At 40.8% G+C, this 13,553-nt stretch overlaps 2 protein-coding genes across 2 annotated transcripts; both read left to right on the forward strand.

The window, feature by feature from the left end:
• Positions 1-4,031: 4,031 nt before the first annotated feature.
• Positions 4,032-6,573, forward strand: LOC137951570 (lecithin-cholesterol acyltransferase-like 1). Its single transcript, XM_068798326.1, has 2 exons — positions 4,032-4,541; positions 4,923-6,573. The coding sequence occupies exons 1-2, from the start codon at positions 4,159-4,161 to the stop codon at positions 5,821-5,823; spliced, it is 1,284 nt and encodes a 427-aa protein (XP_068654427.1). The 5' UTR covers positions 4,032-4,158; the 3' UTR covers positions 5,824-6,573.
• Positions 6,574-7,907: 1,334 nt separating this feature from the next.
• Positions 7,908-10,411, forward strand: LOC137951512 (U-box domain-containing protein 30-like). The gene has a single exon (XM_068798212.1). The coding sequence runs from the start codon at positions 8,448-8,450 to the stop codon at positions 9,768-9,770; it is 1,323 nt and encodes a 440-aa protein (XP_068654313.1). The 5' UTR covers positions 7,908-8,447; the 3' UTR covers positions 9,771-10,411.
• Positions 10,412-13,553: the final 3,142 nt, after the last annotated feature.

Consider the following 13,553-nt stretch of genomic DNA (forward strand, 5'->3'; position numbering starts at 1 on the left):
GCACGCGGACACAGGGTGCACCAACAACTCAGACAATCGGCAGGTGGCTGGTTGGCTAGTTTTTCAGTTTGAACTTTGAAAATTGAGTTTGGAGCCTATCTAAATGGATTCGGATAGGGTTATCTAGGATGATTTAGGCAGGTGCAATAATGTCTTATTCGAATATGAATAAATTAAAGAAGAGATTTGCCTTACTTAGGTGACAAAATTGCATTGGGTATAAGTATGATAAAGGGATAAGGACGGCTTGTCCTTATTTGGCCTATAAATAGGCTTTGTAAACTTATATAAAACATCTCATATTTTGTGCAAAGAAGTGCTCATTATACCTCTGGATTGTGTTTCTCTTCTATTTGATTTATTTCTTCTCATACGAGAGGTTCACTAGCCTACTCTTTGCTTGGTGTAAGCAGGCACACTGAGGTTCTAGGCTTAATTAGTCACTCAATATAGTGATACGACGACTAGTATTAGAGCTAGGTTTAGTTTGGAGGAACTGGTTTCAGCGCTAAGGTTTAATTCAAAGGAACTGATATCAAAGCAAAAACGATTCATCTATGGCATCCTCAGAATCAACCTTGATAGCTCAACATACCAAAGGTAAGAAGAAAGTTTTTGAAATTGAATCTCATTTTTTTTTCTTTTCAAACGAGGCTCGAGAAGGTGTAGTGCTAATTTTCGAGTTGGGAGGAGAAAATTAAAATATTGGACGTCCAACAACATAGCCTTGAGGAGATTCAAAAACTAGAGGAGGACATTCATATCACAGTTGCAATGCTAAAAGCAACTGTGATTTTATCCCAAAAATGCTATCCCTACATAAATTCCTTCGCATAACCCTCCAAACCCGAACTTACTAAGAGGGACTCCATAGAGAAACTAACGAAGAGAGTAGTAGAAATGAAGAAAACAATTACAATGCCTTCTACTTTGCCCACATCCTCCCTCCAACTCCATCAGATAAATAACACCGTCAGCCACCTCAAGCCATTATAGTTGCAGCGGGCTACATCTGCCAAGTCCTCTGCCAACAACCTCCTGACTACGTTCTCTGCCTCCTAGCTCTTTCATCACATCCAATCAATGTTGCTCTACCGCATCGATTGCTTGGGAAACTACTCAATTTGGAAGGAGCAATTTAGAAAAATAGAAATCGAGTTGGAAATGACATCTAACCAAAGCAATAGCAGTGACTAATGCAGTATAGTTTCAGCCATGTACTTCACCGCCGAAGTCTCCGCTCTACCTGCGTCCAACGGAAGGACAACCTCAACTTTAAAGACTTCAAGCTTGTCTGACGCATTGGCAGCGACGACATTGGAGACTTCTACCTGTGCTGCATCCAGAGCTCGGAGAGCATATTTTACACCATGAAGGTTGTCGACATTACTTAGTCTATGGACAATTAGTGTTGCAGCATTGTGCCCATGTCGTCACCATCTGGTCCATCATCCGTCGCTGCGATAACCCCCAAGCTTATAAGCACTTCCGTAGAAGCTACAACATTATCTGTTAGAAAACCATAATCTTCAATCCTGATCCAGAATTTACATCACGTAGAATATTAGGATTTGGGATACATACCTGGATCCATTCCGAAATTTCATCTTTCTATTGTGAAATCACTATGACGAACGATACGAACGGATGATTGGTTTTGTGATTTTCCTCAACTAAATCTCCTTAATTCCTCTTCAGGACCGCTGTCTCTCTTTTCCCAGTGTGGAGAAGAGAAACCGTGTTTGATTTAGTCTCTATGGGACCATAACCATAATGTGTTTCCTTATATAGGGTTCTCATAATTCCTTATGATATCTACTCAATTGGCCCATATTCATGGCTCATATTCCTTAATGGGCTTAACAAAATTAGATCACTTAATTTCTACCCATTCCATTAACTAGTAAATATAATTGAATAATAAATATATTGCCCAAATTAGAATAGGAAACATGAGTTTCTTAACAATCTCCCACTTTGGTTATATATCATTCCTAAAACAATTATATCACAAATTCTTTAGACGCACATCTGTATACTATTAATAATGGAACCGTCTTATATATTAATAATGGAACCACTGCGATTTTCATCACAATATAGTCATAACTAAACCACAATTATCACCATACTAATACACTCAATGACATAGATCAAATATGGATAAGTAACATGGAAATTACATGCAATGTGATCTTAGACATGCATATTTCCAACTGGTCCTTCTTTAGTCTTTAATGAGATCTTTCCAAAGTCCTTAATGCAATGCAAATATTGGACATAGAAAAACAAAAGCAAGTTCAGAAATAGAATCATAAGCAATCAATTTTATTATATAGAAAATCTCATAATTCAATGTCTAAAGCAAACATATAGTACAAAAATGACTCCCACAAAACCAAGGTATCTTAAGAAATAACGCCCATATGAGAAGTGTGTTCATGAAAGACTTAGGCGTTAAGCCATTAGTTAATATGTATGCTAGCATAAAGGCCGTCCCTATATGTTCTATAGAAATCTGTCTATCCTGGACTCTCTCCTTCGCAGCTAGAAACTTGATGTCGATAAACTTTGACTTCATAGAGCTCCTGTTATTGTTGGAATAAAATATCACCGAGTTATTGCCATAGTAAATCTTTAATGGCCTGTCAATGTCATCTACCTCTCGCAGCCCAATGACAAAGTTTCGCAACCATATCTTGTAGTTGAACGCCTCAAAACAAGCAATGAACTCCGCATCCATGGTTGAAGAAGCTATGAGAGTCTGCTTAGCAGACATCCATGAGATAGCTCCTCCACCCAACATAATGATGTAGCTTGATGTGGAGCATATGCTATCTTGGCATCCAACAAAGTCGGAGTCAAATAACCCAATGATCTCTAAAGTGTCTTATCTTTGATAAGTGAGCATGTAGTCTTTTGTTCTCATCAAATAACGCATCACGCGTTTGGCTATATAAGGGGACCATAACCATAATGTGTCTCCTTATATAGGGTTCCCATAATTCCCTATGGTATCTACTCAATTGGCCCATATTCCTTAATGGGCTTAACAAAATTAGATCACTTAATTTTTGCTCATTCCATTAAATAGTAAATATAATTGAATAATAAATATATTGCCCAAATTAGAATAGAAAACATGAGTTTCCTAACATTATCACCAGAGACGACGAGATGGGTAATCTCCGAGATGACGTATCAAGATGGGTAATGCTAGGGAGAGGCACTTTTGGAGCACCAATGGGTATTACGTTAAAAAAAAAGTACTAAGTACTATATTTTACTTTGATGTGGAAATGTAACATGGGTTTCTAGCCTTCCTAATATTTTGTTTATCATATGTTAAAAATATTTATTAGATTTTATCCATAGAGAAGTTTGAAAGAAGAAGTGTGTGAACACTTGAAGATTTAGAGTCAAAATCAATTAAAAAATCTCAAGAACTCTTATTGCAAAGATAATAGCTAGTCATTTTTCAAATCATAAGGGAAAAGTTTGTATGGAGCATTTGGACTTGCATATATTTTCTAAAAGTTTAGTTAAATATTTCATAACCTTTCATTCACTTAAAATTGACATATATCTGCTTAAAGCTTATTGGTATACACCACCAATATGAATGATTGATCATCACCTAACAATATGATCAATCGTGTCAGGATTGACAATGCATGATCGGTCATCCCATATGAAGCATGATCGATCATACATAATGTTGCTAAATAAGAATTGTAAAGCAGAATCGATCATTATTTTGGCATAATTGATCGTATATAATTTTGCCAAGCCAAAATATAAAGCATAATTGAACAAAGGTATAAAGCATGATCGATCAACTAAATTTACAATAATATTAAAAAGTGGTTGATTGATATTATAATATTCCATAAGGCCATATTTAAAAATTATCAAAAAACATTACCTTATATAATTATGGTATAATCGTAAATGATTACTTTCATGGGCTTCTCCTTCCACGGGCAACCTTTACCTTCTCATGTCTTTCACTTCTATAACATAACCACCGTTCATTCGATATCTGGCTATACACATATCCACGTACTCCTGATACACGAAATGAAGATCCCGTCGAGGGTTATCTCTCCCACTCTCCCAATCTAGCTCTTGTAATTAAACTTCGTAGAAAAGAAAGAGATGAAGGAGAAGACCAGGACTGATTTTATCTTGGCCTTATTCATGACGCTCATGCTGTTGCAGGCACCGCCCTGCAGCAGCGACCTCCATCCTCTGATCTTAGTGCCGGGCAACGGAGGAAACCAGCTCGAAGCCCGGCTGACGTCGGCGTACAAGGCCTCCAGTCTGTTGTGCAGATTGGATCAGGGAAAGAGAGACAGGTGGTTCCGGCTCTGGTTCGATCCCACTGTCCTGGTGGCCCCGCTGCTCAAGTGTTTTTCTGAACGGATGATGCTATATTTCGATCCGGCGGTAGATGATTATCGCAATGCTCCGGGGGTTGAGACCCGGGTACCGCACTTTGGCTCCACCCGGAGCCTTCTCTACCTTGATCCTAATCTCAAGTGAGCTCTCGCTTCTCTGTTTCTTACTCTGGTTTTTCTTATTTTCCTGCGTAAATGGTGTTAATTTTTGGATTTACTGATCGATTGTTCTTAATTATTTCCACCAAGTTCAATTTAAGATAATAGTGTCAAGCTAATCCTCCAGTGAGATTAAATATACTCAGAACCAAAATTCTCAAAGCTATCCATTCAACCAAAGTGATCGATTAGCATTGACTGGGTGGTTGCTAATTGTAAAATGATAATTTATGAAACAAACTGCACAATTTTTAAATCAGAATGTTTATATTAAAGTTAGGTCTAAGTTGTTGATAGAAATTCAGGCCAATGGCGGGTTTAGGTTTTGGACTCTTTGTAATTGATCTGGTTTCATTTTTACAGGCACATCACTGACTACATGGCAACCCTTGTTGAGTCTCTACAAGAAATTGGCTACAGAGATGGTCACAACCTCTTTGGGGCACCTTATGATTTCCGCTACGGCCTTGCCGCCGAAGGGCACCCTTCACTAGTGGGTTCCCAGTTCTTACAGAATTTGAAGGAATTAGTTGAGAAAGCTAGCGAATCCAATGGAGGCAAGCCTGTTATACTTGTCTCCCACAGCTTGGGTGGTCTATTCGTTCTTCATCTCCTCAACCGAAACCAGCTTTCATGGCGGAGGAAATTCATCAAACACTTTGTCGCATTGTCGGCGCCGTGGGGCGGAACAGTCCAGGAGATGCTCACATTTGCTTCAGGCTACTCGTTAGGGGTGCCCCTGGTGAACCCATTACAAGTAAGGGATGAGCAGAGAAGCTCAGAGAGTAACCTATGGTTACTCCCCTCTCCTTCACACTTTGGAAGAAAACCACTAGTAATTACACCAAGTAGAACCTATTCAGCTCTGGACATGCCACAGTTTCTGAAGGACATTGGTTTTGAGGAGGGTGTTTATCCTTACAAATCCCGCGTTTTTCCTTTAATGGAGCGGCTAATCGCGCCGAGGGTGCCGATAACTTGCATCATTGGGAGTGGAGTGAAGACTCCCGAGACCTTGTTCTATGGGAGAGAAGGGTTTGATAAGCAGCCTGATGTAGTTTATGGAGATGGAGATGGGACTGTGAACGTGGTGAGCCTGGTAGCACTTGAGACACAGTGGTCTAATGTAACAGAACAGCCCCTTAAGGTGATCAAACTACCCCAGATTTCTCATACGGCAATTCTCAAAGATGAAGTGGCTTTGAGGGAGATAACCGGAGAGATTCTAAACATCAATTCACTTGTTCTATCCTCAAACCAGTAGCAACTAACATGAATGTCACCGACCCTTCAGTTTCTGTTTTTACCCCAACCAAATTAGCTCACGCTGAAAGTAGAATCGTTTTTTTCTCTGTGACATTGATGCCTCTGGAGGTTCACTTTTTCTGGGTTTTGGAACTTGGGAAGCATGATGGGAAGCTATGAATATGGCGGGTCTAGAGCAGATTAATTGGGTCCCATGTCATCTTCTAGCTTAGAGGAGAAATTGCAGACTGTAGTGGTTTCCACGCAAAGGCGCATCACTACTGGAAACGAATTCTTTTTTTGTGGACGATCGAGTCCATGATGGACCCTTTTGGCTTCCACTTTAATAATCGTCTGTGGCAGCAGTCAAGAAAACGATAGTCACCCTCATGCCCTCTACAGCTCTGACTCCATTTCTGGGCAGGCAAGCAAGCCCACAATCTCAGACAACTACCTTTCACATCATGTGACTCCAATGCCTCTTTGTCAATGGACGGAAGCTGGGATCGTTTATCAGACAGAAAGAGAGGGAGACAAGAGATATTAGCATTCTAATGGTGGTTTGTAATCTAGTAAAGATTATTTGTTAAAAAAGCATGGGAAAGAAACGGTCGCAATCCTTTATGAACTGTAAGAGAATAGCATGAGAAAAGCTTAGCTGTAGGTGACCAAACCAGCCAAGAACAGGTACCAGAATCGTTCTGAATGAACCCAGAAACAGATTCAGTCAGCTTTTGAAAGATCTCTATGACATCTCCCACCTTCCTTCTTCCCCTTGTATCAAATCAAACTAAATAAAAGAATTATTCAAGCAAAAGACACATGCCTCTCTATAATGCAAACCAATCCCTTTTGTCTCTCCTTCATGAAGCTCATAATTTTATTCAGTACAGATCACGCTGAAATGCAAGCTCATTATAGGACAAATCGCTTTTCTTTTTCAGCAAAGATCAGTCTTATGCAACTCTGTTGCTGCTGATCAAAGGAAAGGATATCAATATATTCGTCATATTTTTTTCTCTCTTCTCAGTGTCACTTTACCCGCTCGGCCTTTTCTTTTTCCTCTTGTGGGCCCATCGTTAATGTCCGCAAGTAGGCCCAGCTTTTTGTGGGCACCCACTGTTCCCCACACGTGTGATACTTTTCATGCCCTTCGTGGATCTTAGTCAAAGATTAAAAGAACCCTCCTCCGAGGCCTCTTTTCCAAACGAGGCTCCACTCTTGGGAAAATTGAAATTCTGTTTTTTCACTTTTTTAAAAAAAAAAAAAATTCTAATTTAGTACTTCATGGGGGTATTATTCTAAATATATTCTGCTGTTGAAAACCCGTAGTGTCACATCACACGAAGTGCGTCACGCACTCGTCCAAGCCATCTTCACATGCGCTTACGCCCTTTTCCGATACCCGAACGAAATTCAGATTCGCCTCGTAGCCCGCGGACCACCTCCACTTTCTGTCTCGCGCGGCGGGCCCATTTCCTAAAATGGAAAGTCGTGGTTCCAGTGGGCCCGGCGCATGAGAGACGAGGATCCACTCCACTTCTTTCGATTTAAATTTTAATAATTCTTTGAAAATTAATAATTGGAAATAATCATCGATCGCAGTTCTCCACCGCCACGTGTGCGTCACCGGTACGTCCGTGTGCGTGCATGCGAGTCGGGGAGAGCGGATAAGCTTGAGGAGGGCAGTCAAAGCAGAGGCAGTGGCCGGTCAAATGCTGAGGTGGCACTTTAGAAAAGGCGGGCAAGAACGATACAGGGGCCCACCCCTGGATTTCTCTTAATTTCGGCTTTTTTATTTGGAAAATATTCACTTTGCCATTTCGAGACGGGCCGGGCCTACTCTGGGTCGAAGTGGACCCACCTGGCACCAGTCTGTCCGGTTTTTTTTTTTTTTTCTAAATGGCTAGAGGGATTTACTGGGGAGGAGTGAATAATGGGGGCACCGGGGGATTTCGGCGACAGGTGATATGACTGCACGTGTGGTGCGGAGGTCGAGGGGGAGACTGACCGGTTGGAGCCGGTGATAGCCGGTCTCAGGGTATTTTTAATCAAAAAAGCTTTTTCTCCTGTGGAGTCTCAACTCTGTTACAGAAAGCAATAGAAAAGGAGAACCAGTGTGGGTGGGGGGAGAGAGAGAGAGAGAGGGGCAGTTGCAGAAATCTCACTGTTCTTTATTGGGTGCTCCTTGTTGGTAAGGTTGATCTCTCTGTTTCTGAGGCTTCTGGGTCTCGTTTATCTGGTCTAACGTTCGGTTGGGGCTTTTGGTTTGCTTGATTCTATTGTGACTCTTTTGATTTGTGGGTACAGTCGATTTAGGCCTCTTTTTGCTCTTTTTCTCGTCTGGGTTTGATGATTTCACCTTTTTTACGCTTTGAGTGGTCGAGTTCTTTGGTTTTAGGGCGAGGGATTATACGTTTATGATGTTGGTGATGATGATGGTGGCGGTGATTCCTTTGACTGGAGAAAGAGAAGAGATAAAGCAAAAAGACCGAGCGAAGAAAGATAGGTCTCCACTAAAGCGTTCTTCTCCTTCTAATGCGTTTTTCCCGCAGCTCGTCTCCAAATGTCATCTCCCCTAAACGCTTCTTTGGGTTTTTTTAACCTTTTCCATACCAATTTGGGTTTCTGGGGTTCTTAGAAATGCCTCTGTTTCAGCTTCCTTCCTGGAGGAAAGATGGAGAGCTTAGGTTTGACGGCGGTGGGCTTGTTTTAGATCTGGAGGCTGTTACAAAAAACGGGGTTTTCGGAAATGGGGGTGAAAAATTAGACCTGAAGAAGATGATAGAAGAGCTTGATTTGTGCGATGTGCCGTCTGTGTTCATCTGCCCGATCTCGCTGGAGCCCATGCAAGACCCTGTTACTCTCTGTACAGGCCAGACTTATGAGAGATCGAACATTCTCAAATGGTTCACCATGGGGCATTTGACATGCCCCACGACGATGCAAGAGCTGTGGGATGATTCTATCACGCCCAATAAAACCCTATACCACCTTATCTATAGCTGGTTCTCCCAGAAATATTTGCAAATGAAGAAAAGGTCAGAGGATGTCCAAGGAAGGGTTTCGGAGCTTCTGGAGAGTCTTAAGAAGGTTAAAGGTCAAGCAAGAGTTCAAGCCCTCAAGGAGCTTCAGAAGGTCGTGGTTGCCCATGCTTCAGCAAAGAAGACTGTTGTCGATGAAGGTGGGATTTCGCTCATCTCTTCCCTGCTAGGTCCATTCACTTCCCACGCCGTGGGGTCTGAAGTCATTTCGATTTTGGTGACTTTGCCCCTTGATTCCGATTCCAAGACGAATTTGATGCAACCAGCCAAGATTTCTCTGGTAGTGGATATGTTAAACGAAGGATCGATTGAAACCAAGATAAACTGCACAAAACTGATCGAATTGTTGATGGATGAGAAGGATTTCAATTCAGAAATCGTTTCAAGTTTAAGTTTGTTGGTTGGTTTGTTGAGATTGATCAAAGATAAAAGGTACCGAAATGGTACCTCAGCCGGCCTTTGTCTACTCAAGACAATTTGTTCTTATAAGCAGGTCAGAAACTTGGTTGTTAGTGTAGGAGCTGTTCCTCAGCTTGTGGAGCTCTTACCCAACTTGAATCCTGATTGTTTGGAGTGGGCTTTGTTTATATTAGATGTGCTCTCCACTTTGCCAGAAGGAAGACAAGCTTTAAAAGACTGCTCTCACACAATCCCAAATGTGGTGAAGCTGTTGATGAGGATTTCTGAGAGTTGTACACAGTATGCTTTGTCAATATTGTGGGCTGTATGTAAGATGGCCCCAGAAGAATGTGCTTCACTGGCTGTGGAGGCAGGATTGGCTGCAAAACTTCTACTTGTAATACAGAGTGGCTGCAGTCCAGTCCTTAAACAGAGGTCAGCAGAGCTGTTGAAGCTATGTAGTCTCAACTATACAGCCACCATTTTCATTTCAAAATGCAAGCTCACAAGAACAATCCAATGAAAGCTATGCTATGATGGATGTCTTCTTTGGTTCCCACGGTCACCTGTGAAGTTAAGGAGCAAATGGGATCTCTACACTTGTAGAGAAATTACCATTGGGAAAGAGGTCACAAGAGGGACCTTCGTAAATGCCTGACTTCATTTATGAGGTACTTTACCCTTCTCTCCCGTTTGTACACTAAAAGCTCTCTCTGTTCGATTAATACCAATACATGAAGACGAACAACAATGTAGATTGGTAGGCTCCTCTCATACGACAAAGCAACACTCTGTAAGTGGATTTGTATCCACGTGCCCTGCCCAATTGCCTGGTGGGTGTGTGCCAAAGCTTTACCCAATAAGCCAGCAAAGCTCACATTGGGCTATTTTTGTTCATTGGAAGACGAGAACAAAAAAGAAGAAAAGAAGCCTTACTGATGATTGTATTCACATATACCCATCTGATATAAAGTTTGTAAATCACTGCATGTAATGAAGTTGGAAGGGAGTTATGAATGTGAGGTTTCAGGAAAGTACTGTCTGTTTAACCATAGTTTTGGAATTGTAAGTTTTGGCTCTGTTTCTTGACGCATTTGATTTCAATCATAAATCCCAATATCCCCCCTAGTTGTCTTCACTGTGGCAAACTCAATGATAACCTCCAATTCAGTTCTTTTCTCTGTGCTCTCTCTACCAAAAAAATCTGCTGGTGCTTGTTCTCTGGTCTGTAGTTAAGGGATGAACACTGCCATGTCTTCCTGCCATTCTCATCCATTTACTTCAGAACTTCTAGTATTTGAGAATATGCTTCAGAACTCCATTAACGGCTTGGATGTACCCATGACATTGGCCACCAAAAATGTGCTCTGCATTAAATGAACGATTTTGAATAGTTCCCTTCAAAGGGGGTTTCTAATGCCCCAAACTGCTACTCAGAATTCAGAATTGCAATTTTTAGAAGCCTAGGTTGTAGGCAATACATCACTTCCTACGCAGAGGTGTGATCATTTCTTGATGGTGCAGGTAGAAACTGCTTCTGTTTCTTGACTTTCTTCACAGCAGTGACGGTGTCTGCAAATGATTCTGGGCCAATCCTTCTTTACCTCTACGAGGGAAAAAGGATTCCCAACGTGGAGCATCTTTCCACCCACTCATGAGAGAACTGCTGCTGCCCTGAACCCATTCGACAAAATGCTTCTCTGATTGTGAAAGATGCTTGTCCTCACGAGTCGTGACTGCGCTTTGATTGGCCCTTTACTGCTTTTTCTTGTCACTGATTTGGTCATGGACTGGAGCGGACTGGCATTAAAATCATAACATGGAGTTACTTAAAAGAGTTGAATAAACAGGTTAAAACCGAGTGGGGGGCACGTGAAATGAGTAGATTTAGGAATCGATATTGGAGTTTTATTAAGGTTTAAGTTAATGACACGCTTAGTGGCCTAATCTAATTTAATAATACCTACGTTACCTGCCCAAAGTTTTAAAATCCTCTGCCAGTTTTCCCGACTTACGGTATCCAAAACCCAGAATAATTAAAAGATTTGAAGGAGAATGGTTTTGATTTCATGTGAGATTGGAACAAATAGGAAAAGCTAACGTTAATGGTGGCATTGCATTTTCCAATTCACAGTGCCATGGACAGACAGTCAAGCCAATACTGATTGTTTAAGTTTTCGCCTTTTTTCTCCTCTCAGATCTTGACCGGATTCAGATTCAAGGACCACGACAAGCTGTGCTGCCTTAACAAAGTTTTCTAGAATCCGGGTTTTTTAAATGAAGCTTTCTTATCCCTGTAGGGGTTTGCCAGAAACATACTCCGTTCTTCATTAAGGGAAATGCAATTGTATAAGAGAAAGGAGGATGAAAGAACCAGACAATGCTTTTGAGCTTCGGAACATTAAATTATTACCTTTCCTTCAGGAACGATTGTAGCTATCAGTGCAGTCATTATACAAAAGATTTCTCTGCAACGGATACGTACGCTTTCGTCCGCTGAACAAGGAAATCAATAGTCAAAACAAATGGGGAAGCAATCCATGTCTGAAGACAAGTGACCTTTAACTGAAATCTTTAACTAGTTACCAGAAATTAGGTCTCTTGACAAGAATTGCAACAACATTCCTAAACAAGAACTCTTGACCATTTTGCGTCCAATGAAAGATCGACACGGCAGGTATACCTGTTTTTTTTTGTCTCATTCCAGTTGGATTTGTACCTAACAAAGTTTGGCCTGGCCTCAGTTTTCACCATAGCCTAATTGGGTATCACAGTGTTGGATGCATGGTTGCCTAATTCACCAGATTGAAATGTGATTTGGGCCATGTCAGGTAAGTAATCAAACTCAGCATTTGTACTTTCTAATAGTTCCTCATGACTTGCTCATAGTCCAGATTCCAGACTCTGTACAACCAACACAACTGAGGTGACTTCACAAGGATTTCACCAAGGCCAAATCAGGTTAGAGAATCCAGGTCAAAGTATCATAATTTGATGTCCTAATTACTGCAGTTCTAAGATACTAACTATGACTATTTACATAAATGATGAAAAAGGCAGGGACAGTTAAGAACAGGCTGCAATAGTAAGGGAAAATGGAATAGAAGTGAAAGTTGCTGTCTAGTTCTAGCATCCTCTGTTGAAGTAAAAACAAGTTTACAACAGTATCATAGAACTCTCATACGATCTGGCTTCTTTTGTATTTGTTTCCTTTCGATGTCATATGTTACAGAAAATACCATTCATTTTCCTATAAGAGAATACAACATAAAACCAAGAGGAAGCTGAAGAAGGAATAGTGACCCACAACAATAACATAAATGAAGATTCAAAATTGTGCTTTGAAAAGGAAGGTAAGTCATTGATGTGCATAAAAGTTTGGTAGCAGAAGATATAAAGGAAACACATCAAAAGACAGAAAGTAGGTGCAGAGGACGGGAACGTCTTCTATGAAACCTTCCAGCAAATGCTTGGCAAAGTGGTTGGCTTCACTCGTCACATGGCTCTACTGAATGTCTAGGGTCCACAAGCCCCTCCTAATTAAAAATGTCAGCAAGACATTATGGCCAAGTCTAAGTTTAAAAGCCAACAGACAAGAAAGACCATCTAAAGCTATTTCAATCAAGTACTCTACCACACCCTTCAGGACACCAACTTTCTTCAAAAAACCAGTCATTAAGGTTCAATTCAAAACCTTAAGCAAGTTGAAGGATCCACAAATTTATGAAGAAATCGTTCAGATTGCTTTCAGCTGACAAGCAAAGCAGTCATTTGAAATTTCAACTTTTAAATAGCCTAAAAAGTTAGGGACTCAATGAACTAAATCCATAGCAGCCTCAAAGATATACAAAGACAATTGAACTCCTTTTTTTATTCCTTCTGTAACCCAATACTGCCGAGAGTGTGCATCACGAGCAAATGAAAGCAAGAATGCTATAGATGCAATAGACTCAAATGTTTGGCCCACCAACAAACCTTCTTATAACAGCCAAAAGAGATACCACAAAATACTTAACAAGCAAGGGCTGAAAATAATTAAATAAATGAAAACAAGAAAAAAATCATAATTTTTTTTTTTTTTGAAAAAGATGTATTAATAACACGAGAGAAATTACAAAAATTGGGGGAGCAAGTCCCTTACAACCAGCGATTGTAGGTAGCTCCCTCCTTGGCAAGCACATCTGTTGCCGAATTAGTGGATCTCGGAATGTGAGTCCAAATACAAGAAACAATTGAGGTAATTTCTAAAATTTCCTGAAAGGTATCCCAATGCCGCTAAAGGGGAGGAGATGCACTCTCACACCAT

This window comes from Aristolochia californica, unplaced genomic scaffold, assembly GCF_029961685.1.
Source record: "Aristolochia californica isolate CCGP_79_NKW_82.1479 unplaced genomic scaffold, dmAriCali1.0.hap1 SCAF_15, whole genome shotgun sequence".
Lineage (NCBI taxonomy): Eukaryota > Viridiplantae > Streptophyta > Magnoliopsida > Piperales > Aristolochiaceae > Aristolochia > Aristolochia californica.

Excerpts from the sequence above, each read along its gene's own strand:
- LOC137951570 (XM_068798326.1), top strand. The coding sequence starts at position 4,159 with ATGAAGGAGAAGACCAGGACTGATTTTATCTTGGCCTTATTCATGACG. Across the intron at positions 4,542-4,922 it reads TACCTTGATCCTAATCTCAA|GCACATCACTGACTACATGG; the intron begins GTGAGCTCTCGC and ends TCATTTTTACAG.
- LOC137951512 (XM_068798212.1), top strand. The coding sequence starts at position 8,448 with ATGCCTCTGTTTCAGCTTCCTTCCTGGAGGAAAGATGGAGAGCTTAGG.